The 13,176-nt window shown below is 40.7% G+C and overlaps 1 protein-coding gene across 1 annotated transcript in view; it reads right to left on the bottom strand.

Annotated features, from left to right (window-relative positions):
* Positions 1-8,202: 8,202 nt before the first annotated feature.
* LOC138965151 (peroxidase-like protein 3) overlaps positions 8,203-13,176 on the bottom strand; it is a 47,306-nt gene continuing 42,332 nt past the window's right edge. Inside the window, exons 5-6 of the mRNA XM_070337277.1 lie at positions 12,599-12,704; positions 8,203-8,324 (exon numbers count right to left, since the gene is read on the bottom strand). Coding sequence (XP_070193378.1) covers positions 8,243-8,324; positions 12,599-12,704 — 188 coding nt within the window. The 3' untranslated portion in view covers positions 8,203-8,242. The remainder of the gene's footprint in view (positions 8,325-12,598; positions 12,705-13,176) is intronic.

Here is a 13,176-nt window from a genome sequence, read left to right as displayed (position 1 = left end):
GCCGAGACGTCCCGAAGATAATAGTTAATAAAGATATCTTCAGAGCGCCAAAATGCTGTGGACAGCACCTCATCCAGCCTCTTAGAACGCAAGACGGCTAAAGATGATGCCCAAGCCCTTGTCCAGCAGCCTGGACTTCACCGCTCACAACGCTCTCACAACAACAGTCAAGGATTAAGCAGTAATGTGCGGCGCTCAGAAAGAAACAAGAAATAGGACAAACCCGACCATCCTGGTAATGTAAAGTTTCTAGCGTACAATGTAGAAAATGTATACAACAAACTTCCTGATTTATCTTTTATTAGCTACGTGTGTTCTTTCGACATAGTCAGCTTGACAGAGACATTTGTGAACAGTGACTTTGATTTTAGTACTATTTTTACTGACTTTGCCAAATTTGTCGCGCCTGCGAAGAAACTTTCTCGGCGAAGTAGGCACTCAGGCGGAGTCGTACTTTTAATAAGGAAATCCATGTCGTGCTTTGTTTCGGAAGTCAGTAGCGACTGCTCTAAGAATAAACAAGACAGCTTTCGGCACTGAAACAGATGTGTTGCTGGTAGCCTCATATGTCGTGCCTATTAACGGACCTTTGTACGACACCTTAGCGTTAACAGATGGACTCTTAATACTTGAGGAATGTATGGTGCAGATACTTCAGAGGGACGACATGCATGTTGTGCTATGTGGTGACCTTAATGCAAGAACGGGCTGTGAGCAGCCAAATCTCGAAGACATGTCACCGCTTGCGCCCGAGGCTGAGGACGATACAGGCAGGTGTTCTAAAGACACGTCAGTCAACAGCTTTGGAAAATCCCTGTTGAACTTGTGCTTTATGCTTGACTGTGTTATTTTAAATGGTTCATGCAAGAGTGATTCAGAAGGAAAATTTACGTTTATTTCTCCTAACGGTAGCAGTGTTATTGACTATTTCATTGTGTCATCATATCTGTATTCTGGAAAGTTTGACTTGCGAGTAGGCGATCGTGTCGACTCTTGGCATTTACCTGTTGAACTTGTGTGGGAAAGGGTTGACGGTAAAATTATTGTGCACGAGGAGACAACAAGCTGTGAAGACCGCATTTTCTGGTGTGACAGCTTTTTGAGCGAGTATGAAGGCGAGCTTGCTTCACCTGATTTCCAGCAGCAGATGCATGATGCACGGTCTGTCCTAGATTCCAGTGTTGATACGTCTGTTGAAATAGTTTTGAGGGCACTCCATTGTGCGGCTGCGTGTATGTTTAGGACGATTGGCCAGAAGAAAAAAAGATATAAATGAATGGTTTGACAAAGATTGTCTGCGCAAGAAAGCTGTCGTAAAACGGTTCCTGAAACGGGCTCAGAGAGCTAACAAGCACAAGTATGAGATATGCAGGGAAGAATATGTACAGGAACGCAAAGAGTACAAGGAATTGTTGTATAGAAAGAAACTAGATTTTGATTTAGAAAGACTTGTCAAGTTGAAATATTCCATAAAAGACCCAAAAGTGTTTTGGCAAACTATTCGGTCATTGAACGCAAAAAAAAAGCAATCTTCCATGGTATCTCAAGTGTATGGCATTCCATTTGTCAAATAATTATTTGGATACTTTTTCATGTTTTGTTCACCCGTTTTAGCTAAATAATCGTTATTTAGAAGCTCATGTGCTATATAAGTAATTGTTTATGAACAATGTAAAACAATTCTAAATATTTTTTTGTTTACGTAAACCATTTATTATTTACCTAAACACCGCGGGGGGTCGTCAAAGTATCGAAAATACGATCATGATAATCAGAGACGAGAGATGATGCATGCGTGTCTTCGTGTTTTCCAAGCCCTGAGACTTTCGCTGTGAACGTGGGATCTTTTTCGTGCGCAAGTGTGCACACGGGGGTGTTCGGACACCGAAGGGAGTCTGCACAAAGTTGACTCCGAGAAATAAATCTCTCGCCGAACATGGAGAGAGAGACAGAGAGAGAGAGAGAGAGAGAGAGAGAGAGAGAGAGAGAGAGAGAGAGAGAGAGAGAGAGAGAGAGAGAGAGAGAGAGAGAGAGACGCTTGATGCTTTTGACGCTTTGACACTTTATTGTCATTAGCTAATAAAAGCCTTATAGACAAGGTAAAACAACAATTTCTGCATCATTCATAAAAGGGGTAAAAGGACGAATGAACAAAGCATTAATAACAACAAAAACATAGCAAACTAGTTTATGAGTACAAACAAACAAAAACATATACACGCAACCCGATTTGAATGAGAAGGACATCCAGTCCAACATTTGCGTACGTAAAAATTACATTATACATCATTTCAGCTTGACTCATCTAGTTTCTTTTTGCGCATGTTTAGTGCCTTAGAAATAAATTGTGCAGTTGCTTCGAGTACACTTTCTTCATCCAGGGCTAGGATACGGGTTACATCTTCCATTGAGGCTGGTTCAGAACAACTTTTTAACACGTTACACTTTGCACGGATATCAGCATAGGCTGTACAGTGGTGTGACAAATGGATTTGTACATGTATAGTTTAGTCTAAATTATGTTTAACATTTGTTTAGCAATTTTATTAAATGTGTGCAGATTAGCTTACCATACTTTCAATTCGCATAGTAGGGCCTGCTAGAATGGACCAATGGAAGAAGAGGTTTCAATCCGCATAGTATGGCCTGATAGAATTGACCAATGGGAGAGGAGATTACTAAACTGGAGAAACTGAACGTAGCCATGTTTGCTGTATCGAACAGAACATCATAAACTATCACTGGAGACGGGTGTGTCTGCGCAGGTTTCCGCAGTTATGATCGGGTTCTCAAATAGCATTGAGGTCGACGGTATGTGACTCATGCCTGGATGAATCATGATGGATTCATTGCTGTGAATACACAGGTATCTATTGAATTGTGTTTGTTCAGTAATCTTGACTTGTGACATGACTTTGAGAATAATGTTGTGAATTGGATTAGGAAACGTGTGAGCTGTTGTCAGCCATTTTGGAAAGGAATGTTTGTATTTTCCTTTGTAATGGAGTATTGGGTAAATGTGATCCTCCACCACGAAATGAGTCGCATGTCACCTCGCGCGGTTCTGCGCTAGGTAATATAAGTCTAGGGAGTGTCTGGTAACAGTGTGACGGTCACCTTAGTCAAAGGCTTATAACTCAAACAGTTTTTGCTTTTTTTCTAAAACGGTTTTCATCACTGGATAGAGCATAAAAAACACTTTAGGAAAATGTAAAAATATGAAAATCATGCAAAGGTGACATGCGACTTGTCGAGGGTCACAAATGAGCTGAAATGATATTGTGATGACATAGGCTAGTTGACGGATGAATGTGATAATATTGAGTAAGAGTGGAATTAATATTTTGTGGAGAAGTTTGACTAAGAACTGAGTGGTTAAGACTTATGATAGTATACACTTTTTACACAGCACCCCGGTGGGAGTGAGGGTGTACTCTACTGTGGGAAAGAAGGAAGAAGATGAGCATCCCCTCCTTGTCGCCACGGCGTAGACGGTATGCAACGGCACAAGGTTGTAACGCAGCGCAGGAATTCTTGGTTCCGGTGGAATCCCACCCCATATCACCATGGTCGTAATCTTTCATTGGTGTGATATGGATCAAGTAAATGAACCCGCTGAACTGTGAGTAACCACCGGAATTGTGCGTAACCACTGAATTGTGCGTAACAAGTGAATTGTATGTAACAAGTGAACTGTGAACTGTGAACTGTGAGTAACGAGTGACGACGTCATCGAGGGACAGATATTCCTCCACATAACTACTCAACTTATGTATATATATTTCAGTGAATTTAAGTGACTGTTGATTGTGTGTGAATTGTCATACATGTATTTTGTATGAATGAAATATAGGTACGAGGGCAAAGGGCAATAACTTGTTTAAGACTTTGTGCCTAGTTTGAGAGCTGTGTGTGTGAAATGGAGTGACTTAGTAAACAGAGTTAGGACATGCATTTCTGATAGAATAGTTATTTACACACAGACACTTTCAGAAAAAAAACCTTCGTAACAAGTGGAAAAGAAAGTGTACATCGTCTTCACAGCCTCCATCACACATCGGGCATGCACTGTCGCGTGCCTGTTGTATTAAAAACCACTGAGCATTGCTCCTCAGCCCACAGGCTCTTAACCGAAATCTAGCAAGCGCATCTCTTTTCCATTTGTCTCTCTATTTCTGTATGAAGTTTGCTCATCTCATCTTGCAGGCTACTCATAGCAGAAGAAAAGTCGGCGATAATTTCATTGTTTTCCTGATTGGAATTGAACAAATATTCCACATCGTCTTTGTTTGAGTGAACTGCCGTTGTCAGTGTCTTGTATTTCGACTCCAGCTTGTCACACCTTTTGTCTATTGCATCACATTTGCTTTTCACGACTCCACTATCTGTCTTGATAGAACTCAAGTCTGACTGTATGTGATGCATATTGGTTTCCAGACTCTCAAACTTTTCTCCTTGTTGCTGAATGGCTTTCAAGATTTGTGCTGCCATGTCAGGAGCTATGCAAGTTTCGATGGCAGTAGGTACCGGCGTAGTTTGTTTACTCACAGTTTCAGGTTGTCTGTACTGGTTTGATTCGTTTGTTGTGTCACCTTTTCCTTCGTTATGCTTATCCGGGCCAGCAACATTTGTAGCGTCTGTGGTAGGTCCTGGATTCATTTCAACGTCGCCACAGCACAGAAAGTAGCTTGCCACAAACACAAACCAAAGAACGTCCAGTCTGCCCCAAGCGCGTATCACTTGGACACGCATTTTGACAGCGTGGCTTGCACGCTGTGCCATGAAGCTCAGGTAGGTTGACACAAACCGGCCACAGCTGACACGAAAGCACAAGTTATGGACAGGCATGTTTCTTGATCCTCTTGATTTTTACACCAAAATTAAAAGCAATTCAATCTCTCTTTACTTATTGTAGAAACAGTATTTGATTATATCCACAACCGCAGTAATTAGCAAAAAGAGAGAGAACTCGAACTCGAACTCGAACTCGAAAACTTTATTATTGAGGGATGATAGCATTAGGTCCATATGGTCCTTTCTTACAGCTAGTCCATACTATAATACACACATCAAACAAAGAACAAGTATGAAGAATAAAAAAGAAATCAAATAAAACACAGTCACGTAGGGAAAAGTATAACAAACATTAGTGTGCTTGTGGAAGCATATTATACATTTTCTCTTTTACGCACCCTCATACAATCTATGTCTCTGCACTCGCACAAATTGTACACCAACTTAGTCGTTAGAGAGGTGAGAGAAGAGAGAGAGAGGGAGAACGAACGAACGAACCAAATTGTACACCAACTTAGTCGTTAGAGAGGTGAGAGAGAGAGAGAGAGGGTTTTCAGAAACAATTATTGCTTTCTACACCAAGTCCTCGCCGATGAGGAAAGACAATGATAGTGAATACTAAAAACTCAAGGACACATGAAGTAATTATCTGCTATCGCAGGCAGCGACTTGATTGATTGCGACCGATGTAACGACTTCAGATTACTCCCGACCTCAGATTTCGTATTCGGTCTTGTTGATTTTGTATTAACCCTATACTGAAAATCCCCCCCCCCCCCCCCCCCCCCCCCCCAGCCCCTTCCATAGCACTTATGATCAACCTTAGATACTTTACTTTCATGGGGTCAAATTCGTTCAACCGAATTTGTTTAAGAAACTGAGAAATGTGCTTCATCCTAAAATCCTCCCCTTCTCATTCAAGGGACGTAACCACTCGGTCCACGTTTTGGAAGAAATCGAATTTGTCCTTCACTTGCAAGAAACTGACATGTTTTGCTCTCTTAGATGAGTGTACGTTTTACATTTAGTCAAGTTTTGACTAAATGTTTTAACGTAGAGGGGGGAATCGAGACGAGGGTCATGGTGTATGTGCGTGTGTGTGTGTCTGTGTGTGTGTCTGTGTGTGTGTGTAGAGCGATTCACACTAAACTACTGGACCGATCTTTATGAAATTTGACATGAGAGTTCCTGGGTACGATATCCCCGAACGTTTTTTTCATTTTTTTGATAAATGTCTTTGATGACGTCATATCCGGCTTTTCATAAAAGTTGAGGCGGCACTGTCACGCTCTCATTTTTCAACCAAATTGGTTGAAATTTTGGTCAAGTAATCTTCGATGAAGCCCGGACTTCGGTATTGCATTTCAGCTTGGTGGCTTAAAAATTAATTAATGACTTTGGTCATTAAAAATCTGAAAATTGTAAAAAAAAATAAACATTTATAAAACGATCCAAATTTACGTTCATCTTATTCTCCATCATTTTCTGATTCCAAAAACATATAAATATGTTATATTTGGATTAAAAACAAGCTCTGAAAATTAAAAATATAAAAATTATTATCAAAATTAAATTGTCGAAATCAATTTAAAAACACGTTCATGTTTTCCTTGTCGATTCCTGATTCCAAAACCATATAGATATGATATTTTTGGATTGAAAACACGCTCAGAAAATTAAAACGAAGAGAGGTACAGAAAAGCGTGCTATCCTTCTCAGCGCAACTACTAAACCGCTCTTCCTGTCAATTTCACTGCCTTTGCCATGAGCGGTGGACTGACGATGCTACGAGTGTAATTACGGTCTTGCTGAAAAATTGCATTGCGTTCAGTTTCATTCTGTGAGTTCGACAGCTACTTGACTAAATGTTGTATTTTCGCCTTACGCGACTTGTTCTCTTGTCTCGATTCCCCCTCTTTGTTAAAACATTTAGTTAAAACTTGACTAAATGTAACAAGTCGCGTAAGGCGAAAATACAACATTTAGTCAAGTAGCTGTCGAACTCACAGAATGAAACTGAACGCAATGCAACGCACCAAGACCGTATACTCGTAGCATCGTCAGTCCACCGCTCATGGCAAAGGCAGTGAAATTGACAAGAAGAGCGGGGTAGTAGTTGCGCTGAGAAGGATAGCACGCTTTTCTGTACATCTCTTCGTTTTAACTTTCTGAGCGTGTTTTCAATCCAAACATATCATATCTATATGTTTTTGGAATCAGGAACCGACAAGGAATAAGATGAAAGTGTTTTTAAATTGATTTCGAAAATTTTATTTTGATCATAATTTTTATATTTTTAATTTTCAGAGCTTGTTTTTAATCCAAATATAACATATTTATATGTTTTTGGAATCAGAAAATGATGGAGAATAAGAGGAATGTAAATTTGGATCGTTTTATTAAAAGATATATTTTCTTTTTTACAATTTTTAGATTTTTAATGACCAAAGTCATTAATTAATTTTTAAGCCACCAAGCTGAAATGCAATACCGAAGTCCGGGCTTCGTCGGAGATTACTTGACCAAAATTTCAACCAATTTGGTTGAAAAATGAGAGCGTGACAGTGCCGCCTCAACTTTCACGAAAAGCCGGATATGACGTCATCAAAGACATTTATCAAAAAAATGAAAAAAAATCTGAGAATATCATACCCAGGAACTCTCATGTCAAATTTCATAAAGATCGGTCCAGTAGTTTAGTCTGAATCGCTCTACACCCACACAGACAGACAGACACACATACACCACGACCCTCGTCTCGATTCCCCCCTCTACGTTAAAACATTTAGTCAAAACTTGACTAAATGTAATACAAATTGTACTAAAAGTACGCCTAGTATGTAGGCAAAATACTCCGAAAGTTTCAAACAATTCAACAAGTCATTGCTGAAATACAGAGCTTTTTGTCATGATAACCCTCAACATTGAGGAAAAAACCCTCCCGTTTTTGACCGCTCATGCAATCGACACCTTCATCAGTAGGACTAGGATAGCACACCAAATTAGTACGCTAGCTAAACAATTTTTGGGTAGATAATTGATTCGACTTTCTTCTCGTATGTAAAAGTTGCAACGTTTTATCTATCGGGATTTTGCGTCGATTTTGTATTGGTCCATTCCGTTTTTGTCTGGTCTGTTTTGAGGGAACCCTTATTTGAACGGCGGTCACTTGATCCCTGTAAAAGAAATCCCTAATCCAAAAGGTGATCCAGAAATTCAAGTGAATGGCCTTAACTGGCATGGACTGTTTGAATAAAATGACACAGAAACAAACGCACACTAACACAAACACAAACAAACATAAACAAACACACACACATAAACAAACACACACACACACACACACACACACACACACACACACACACACACACACACACACACACACACACACTTCTTTTTCTGTTATTCTCTCTCCACATTTTATTTCCAAGGATCCCTTCCTAGACTATTCAGCTTTATTGATGACGTCATTACTGAAGAAACTCATATTGATGTCAGCAATGTCGGAACACCGATGGAGGGGGTTGCTGAAAAACAACAACAGAGATTAGTATACAGTCTTAGCTGCCTTGTTTTTTGTTTTGTTGGAATGTTATTTGTGCGTGGTTGTTGTTCTTTAATTTAGAGGTTTTTGTTTTTTCTCTCGCTCCCCCTTTTCCCTTTTTTTTGTTGTCAAAATGATCACTGCCACTGACAAAATAAGTATCCCCTTTTGTGTATGTGTAATTAACCTTTGCCGGATGCCGCTTTTGACTACACACTCCCGACGATGCGGGTTTGTCTGAACCCATACATTTGAAAGAGGGTTTTTACCGTTTATTCCTCTAACGACGATGCGGGTTTGTCTGAACCCATACATTTGAAAGAGGGTTTTTACCGTTTATTCCTCTAACGACGATGCGGGTTTGTCTGAACCCATACATTTGAAAGAGGGTTTTTACCGTTTATTCCTCTAACGACGATGCGGGTTTGTCTGAACCCATACATTTGAAAGAGGGTTTTTACCGTTTATTTCTCTAACGACGGGGTGGGTTCAGGGAAACCCACAGCGCTACTTCAGTGGTTGCATCGAGTTTCTCCCTTCACCGACCTCTTGCAGGGGAGGGAGAGGGGGAGGGGGAGGGGGAGGGAGAGACTGAGAGAGACTGAGAGACTAAGAAAGAGAGAGAGAGAGAGAGAGAGAGAGAGAGAGACTAAGAAAGAGAGAGAGAGACTAAGAAAGAGAGAGAGAGAGACTAACTGAAAGAGAGAGAGACTAAGAAAGAGAGAGAGAGAGAGACTAAGAAAGAGAGAGAGAGAGTCTAAGAAAGAGAGTGAGAGACTAAGAAAGAGAGAGAGAGAGACTAAGAAAGAGAGAGAGGGAGACTAAGAAAGAGAGAGAGAGAGAGACTAAGAAAGAGAGAGACTAAGAAAGAGAGAGAGAGAGACTAAGAAAGAGAGAGAGACTAAGAAAGAGAGAGAGAGACTAAGAAAGAGAGAGAGACTAAGAGAGAGAGAGAGAGAGACTAAGAAAGAGAGAGAGAGAGATACTAAGAAAGAAAGAGAGAGAGAGACTAAGAAAGATAGAGAGAGAGAGACAAATAAAGAGAGAGAGAGACTAAGAAAGAGAGAGAGAGACTAAGAAAGAGAGAGAGAGACTAAGAAAGAGAGAGATAGACTAAGAAAGAGAGAGAGAGAGACTAAGAAAGAGAGAGAGAGACTAAGAAAGAGAGAGAGAGAGACTAAGAAAGAGAGAGAGAGAGACAAAGAAATAGAGAGAGAGAGACTAAGAAAGAGAGAGAGACTAAGAGAGAGAGAGAGAGAGAGACTAAGAGAGAGAGAGAGAGAGACTAAGAAAGAGAGAGAGAGAGACTAAGAAAGAGAGAGAGAGAGACTAAAAAAGAGAGAGAGAGACTAAGAAAGAGAGAGAGAGAGACTAAGAGAGAGAAAGAGAGACTAAGAAAGAGAGAGACTAAGAGAGAGAGAGAGAGAGAGAGAGACTAAGAAAGAGAGAGAGAGACTAAGAGAGAGAGAGAGAGAGAGACTAAGAAAGAGAGAGAGAGACTAAGAAAGAGAGAGAGAGAGAGACTAAGAAAGAGAGAGAGAGACTAAGAAAGAGAGAGAGAGACTAAGAGAGAGAAAGAGAGACTAAGAAAGAGAGAGAGACTAAGAGAGAGAGAGAGAGAGAGAGAGACTAAGAAAGAGAGAGAGAGACTAAGAGAGAGAGAGAGAGACTAAGAAAGGGAGAGAGAGACTAAGAAAGAGAGAGAGAGAGAGACTAAGAAAGAGAGAGAGAGAGACTAAGAAAGAGAGAGAGAGAGACTAAGAAAGAGAGAGAGACTAAGAAAGAGAGAGAGAGAGACTAAGAAAGAGAGAGAGAGAGACTAAGAAAGAGAGAGAGAGAGAGACTAAGAAAGAGAGAGAGAGAGACTAAGAAAGAGAGAGAGAAAGAGAGACTAAGAAAGAGAGAGAGATTAAGAAAGAGAGAGAGAGAGAGACTAAGAAAGAGCTAGAGAGAGAGAGACTAAGAAAGAGAGAGAGAGACTAAGAAAGCGAGAGAGAGACTAAGAAAGAGAGAGAGAGACTAAAAAAGACAGAGAGAGACTAAGAAAGAGAGAGAGAGAGAGACTAAGAAAGAGAGAGAGAAAGAGAGACTAAGAAAGAGAGAGAGACTAAGAGAGAGAGAGACTAAGAAAGAGAGAGAGAGAGACTAAGAGAGAGAGAGAGAGAGAGACTAAGAAAGAGAGAGAGAGAGAGAGAGAGAGAGAGACTAAGAAAGAGAGAGAGAGACTAAGAAAGAGAGAGAGCGAGAGACTAAGAAAGAGAGAGAGAGAGACTAAGAGAGAGAGAGACTAAGAAAGAAAGAGAGAGACTAAGAAAGAGAGAGAGAGAGACTAAGAGAGACAGAGAGAGAGACTAAGAGAGAGAGACAGAGAGAGAGACTAAGAGAGAGAGACAGACAGAGACAGACAGAGAGAGAGACAGACAGAGAGAGAGAGAGACAGACAGTCAGATAGACAGACAGTCAGATAGACGGATAGACGGATAGACAGACAGACAGAGCAACTGACAACAGACATACAGACAGAGAGATACGGACAGACAAACAGAGAGACAGACAGTCTCTTGGAGACAAACAGGCAGACAGACACTGTTCCGCCGCTTTGGTAATTATGGGTGTAGCAGAACCCGCGCCGTCGGCAGAGGGATAGTTACAATCACTACTACTCTTTAAAAGTATGGGTATGTGTGAACCCGCGCCATCGGTAGTGTTTATGTAAATTATCATAATCAATTAATTCTGATGTTTTGTCATGTACACACTAAAAATTTGCAGACAGAGAGCAAATTAGGTGTGTGAGAGATACTTAAAATTTCAAAACGATACCTTTAATGGTTCCAGAGTTACAATGATTTTAGTGTGTCTCTGGGTACAGGTGAACCCAGGAAGCACGGCAAAGGTTAAGTCACTGGTTTACGGTCCTTCTCACAACATCCAAGTAAAGTCTTTCATAAATCATCATCCGTGCACCGGCGCTCAAATAAGGGTACCCCAAAAAGTGAAATGACAAGAACGTAATGTACCAATACAAAATGATGAAAATGTAGGATAGACATACACAACTTGGAAAATTTAACATACGAAGTGCCTTTAATGGCATGGACAGTTCGAATGAAATGACACGGAAACTAAACCAGACTCGACGTCGTCACGGAATTTTGGCGTAACCCGATTCTTGGCGAGTTTGATGTTTTTGTTCTTTGATTAAGTAAATAATTCTACATGAGAAATATTCTCTGATCGACAATACATGATTAAACTTTCTTTTATCTTTCTATCCATACCAGGTTCAAATGTAAACATAATAAAACATAATCAGTGTTGGCCTTCTCCTGAAAGGCTGTGTAAAACGAGTTATGCCAACATTCCGTGACGACGTCGTAATGTTTTCGTTTGGCTGTGAACATGGTTGCAACACATTTCGTCAAGCTCATAAGATAATTGCCTATGTCATTTTTTGATGTTTTGAGAAAAACGCAAACAAACTTCTTTAGTTTCTGAACAATTATCTGCCTCTCTCATTTTAGTTAAAAGTTGCAAACTGCCTGGCTGTTACCACGGGATAGACATGAGATAAAGAGCTGACAGCAACATTTTCAATCAGCAAAACTGCATAACAACCCACAAAGAGCTTTTGCATACCTTCTGAGCCTTCACATTCTCAAAACAAGTCTTCCTGTATCATATATAGAGAAAGTGATTAACTCAAGAAACATGGCAATGGTTTCCGATGGTCTGAGAGTTTGTACTCTCTAACACATAATAGATACCCTTCCAGTAGCAGCTGCTTCCCCTGTAGTTTCACTACAGACATGCCTAAAACTGACAGTGGCGGATTTAGATAGGTATTTTCTTATGAGCGTGATGATTTTTGCTGAGTTTATCTTTACAAAAGAGCCTTATTTTGGCCTTACGTTATCAGACAGGCTGCCGCAGATGTATCGCACGGTTCTCTATCATAGTACTAACCTGTTACCTTAGAGTCTAGGTACAGAATAATTGATCACACAAAAGTTTAAATTGAAAGTAAAACGCCTCCGCGCATGCCATCGGTTTCTGTGACTTTAGCTTATGGGCAGAATATACCTGCGCAGTTTCAGCGGCACAGACGACGCACTGCCTATTATTTATGCCGCAATAGGGATTATGACGAGTACTTGGCCTGTTTTCCTTTCATGCAACGTGTAGCGGGCTGGGATTATCTGCGGTGCGTCGTCGGTCCTGCTGAAGTTGCACATGTGAGCGGAGCCCCTTAATTACCTGTCTTTGTTTGGCGGTTTGAAAGGGTTGGCTTGAATGTACTCCTGGTCCGCATTCTCACACAGGATCTTGCTCAGACACAGAGTTCTTATCGTCCTGAGCTCACCTGAAACAGGAATGAATGTCGTTTACATGGCTGATCGGTCGCTTGGTTGCTATCTCGATCGGTTGATTTGCTCGTGTTTGTGGATGTTTCTGTGTGTGTGTGTATGTGTGTGTGTATGTGTGTGTGTGTGTGAGTCAGTGTGTGTGTGTGTGTGTGAGTGTGTGTGTGTGTGTGTGTGTGTGTGTGTGTGTGTGTGTGTGTGTGTGTGTGTGTGTGTGTGTGTGTTTAAGTTTGTTGGTTTGTTCTTTCTGACCATAGGCACATACAATTGTAGCTATATAAGTCTTCACGGAACACTCCTTCTCGTGAAAACAGTTCTCAGAGCTGGCCAGACTTTCACACACACACACCTTTACCAAATGATCCATCCGCTTCGTCAGATATCGAAACGCAAACACTCTGACTGCATGCCGTGATGAGTTGCGTTTTTGTTTAATGAATGAATTACTTTCGTAAAAAGGCACTGGTTGCA

This window comes from Littorina saxatilis, linkage group LG4 (assembly GCF_037325665.1).
Source record: "Littorina saxatilis isolate snail1 linkage group LG4, US_GU_Lsax_2.0, whole genome shotgun sequence".
Lineage (NCBI taxonomy): Eukaryota > Metazoa > Mollusca > Gastropoda > Littorinimorpha > Littorinidae > Littorina > Littorina saxatilis.
The sequence above is the reverse complement of the archived record's forward strand: the minus strand, read 5'-3'. Positions and strand labels throughout refer to the sequence as shown.